At 38.4% G+C, this 2,773-nt stretch overlaps 1 protein-coding gene across 1 annotated transcript; it reads right to left on the minus strand.

Moving 5' to 3' along the window:
• Positions 1-787: 787 nt before the first annotated feature.
• Positions 788-1,983, minus strand: LOC125105002 (olfactory receptor 4F15-like). The gene is given in 4 exon segments (XM_047737997.1): positions 788-1,018; positions 1,020-1,434; positions 1,436-1,489; positions 1,742-1,983. Coding segments are annotated over 4 exon segments (942 nt in total).
• Between the last annotated feature and the right edge of the window lie 790 nt (positions 1,984-2,773).

Below are 2,773 nucleotides of genomic sequence, written 5' to 3' on the forward strand. Positions count from 1 at the left end.
GAAAAGATTTAGAAGTGATAAGGAAGTCCTTAGTGCTCACTGAGAAGTTTACAAGAAAAAAAGGAATACACATAAGAGATTTACACCTCTTACATTAGATAGGCCTATAGGAAAAGGCTGAAAGAGTAGAATATGTTCAGAAATTCAAATGCAAAACTGATTTGAAAGTCAACAGACACTGACATGGCAACCAGGGTCAAGGTTTCCAGTGCCTGACTCTCTGATAAATTTTGTTCTAACCCTGGGCTAATGCAATCACCCCTCATCTCTTGGGTTATAGATAGCGCAATAGAAGGGATTAAAGGCAATAATGCTGGTAATCCAATCTAGCTATAGCTATAGCTATAGCTCTCACATAGGATTAACAATTTATTACACTACCAGATGGAGGAGACAATCTAGCAACAAAGAGAATTAAAATCAAGGTATAAACTCAAGTAAGCATATGGAGGATAATATAAATGCATAATTTGTCTAACAATAGAATAGTCTGTTTAATATAGGAAAAACATCAAACTTTATTATTTACTCAATTACATGATGACATTCCCCTAACGATGTAGGTTTCAAAGCATGTATTATTCACTTTTTAGCACTTTGACATACAGAGTATCAAAGAAAAACATGACTTCTAACTTAATGGTGAAAGAGATACCATAATATCATAGTAGATTTCTAAACATATAACATGTCCTAAGTGTAACGGATTTTTCTGAAATTGTATAATGTCTTTTTTACAACCAGCATGAGGGAAAATCTGTGATTTTGTATCTTCAAAGCCATCGGTTCATGAAATCTTCCTGTAACGCACAAGATGACCACACAGTCTCCTCATTGCCACTTTCATCTCTTTGTTCCTAAATGTGTAGATGACTGGATTCAGAAAAGGAGTGATAACTGCATCAAAAATAGCAAGATACTTATCCAGGTGTGATGTGGGAGAAGGCCATGTATAGAAAAATATCAGTGGCCCAAAGAACAAAACCACCACAGTGATATGAGCCGACAGTGTGGAGAGTGGAGACAGCCTTGGATGAGCCACCAGAGGAATATTTCCAAACAGTAAACAAAATGAAGACATATGAAAAGACCAGCAGGATAAAGGAGACAACAGAAATGAGCCCACTATTTACAGTAACCATGAACTCCAATTCTTGAGTGTTTGTGCAGGCAAGCCTGAGGAGCCGGGGAAGGTCACAATAAAAACTATCCAATACATTAGGGCCACAAAAAGGCAAATCTACCACAAAAACTAATTGAACCAATGAGTGGATGAGGCCAATTACCCAAGAAGTTACTAAAAAGAATAGACACATCTTTGGGCTCATGATGCTCAAGTAGTGCAGAGGCTTACATATGGCCACATATCTGTCAAAGGCCATAGCTATAAGCAGCACCATCTCTGTGCCCCCAAGAGCATGACTAAAGAAGATGCATAATACATCCACAAAAAGAGATGGATTTGTGCTTCTTAAAAATATCACAAATCTGGAGGACAAGGGGAGATGGAGAGGAGAAGGGACTTGAGGTAAATTGGAAGGGGAGGTGAACCATGAGAGACTATGGACTCTGAAAAACGATCTGAGAATTTTGAAGGGGTGGGGGGTGGGAGGTTGGGGGAACCAGGTGGTGGGTATTGTAGAAGGCACAGATTGCATGGAGCACTGGGTGTGGTGCAAAAATAATGAATACTGTTGTGCAGAAAAAATTTAAAAAAATTAAAAAAAAAATATCACAAATCATTTTAGGGGCTGCAATTGAGCAAAACAACATATCAATGACAGAGAGGTTAGCCAGGAGGAAATACATAGGGGAATGTAGATGAGCATCCAAGGTTACAGTGAACACAATGACAAGGTTTCCCATCATGCTTGCCAAGTAGAACAAAAAGGAGAAAGCGAAAAGGAGAAGTTGGATCTCCCATGAATTTGTGAGTCCAAGGAACACAAACTCTGATACTACCGACTGATTCATTCTGTCCATTGCCTCAGACACGAGGATCAGGTTTCATGTTTCCCTAAAAGAAGAAAGGAAATTTTTAAAAATTGCCTAGGCAAGTATTCACAAAAGGAATAAAAGCAAGTGTTCACAAAAGGAAGCCTCCAGCCCACGGAAACAGTCATCATATTAACAACTCCCAGAGCCAAATAATCTTCATCACATATACACATTAGACTTCTACTTATAGGAGCCAGCTGGTTCCCAATGCCAGTATGGATTTAAAACTGCTACAACTAAAAGAATTCCATCCCTGGACCTGTTTCCCTTCTGTTTTCTTCACTATCACATGGCTATTTCATATTTTCTCCTGCCCTGCATTCTATCAGTAACTTATAAGGTCAATTTCAAAAACTTTTGAATAGATAGCATTTCTGCCATGCATATGAGCAAACTAACAATTTCTCATACACAGCATGTAGCTTTCAAAGTCTCTGTCCATTAATCCTATTGCTTGCTTAGACTTTAAACATCTTCCTTCTTTCAGCTTTCAAAATTTCTCATTCTCTACTGTCCCAATTTTCAATTCCCAAGTTCAAATGCTCCCTCCCTTGGGAAATCTTCCAAATCTGCTTTAGTCTCTACTCTCTGTGCACTGTTAGCATTGATTTCACTCTGCCTCTCCTGATATAAGTTTCCATTTCTCAAATTAATGGGTAGTTTCTTGGATACAGGAATCATCTAAGTTCATATGAGTATCCCCCACCTCCATCACAATCACCAGTGGTGACTAACACAATGAGTTATTTAATGAATACTACACACTGGTTGAATG

The sequence above is a fragment of the Lutra lutra genome, chromosome 7, assembly GCF_902655055.1.
Source record: "Lutra lutra chromosome 7, mLutLut1.2, whole genome shotgun sequence".
In the NCBI taxonomy this organism is placed as follows: Eukaryota; Metazoa; Chordata; class Mammalia; order Carnivora; family Mustelidae; genus Lutra; species Lutra lutra.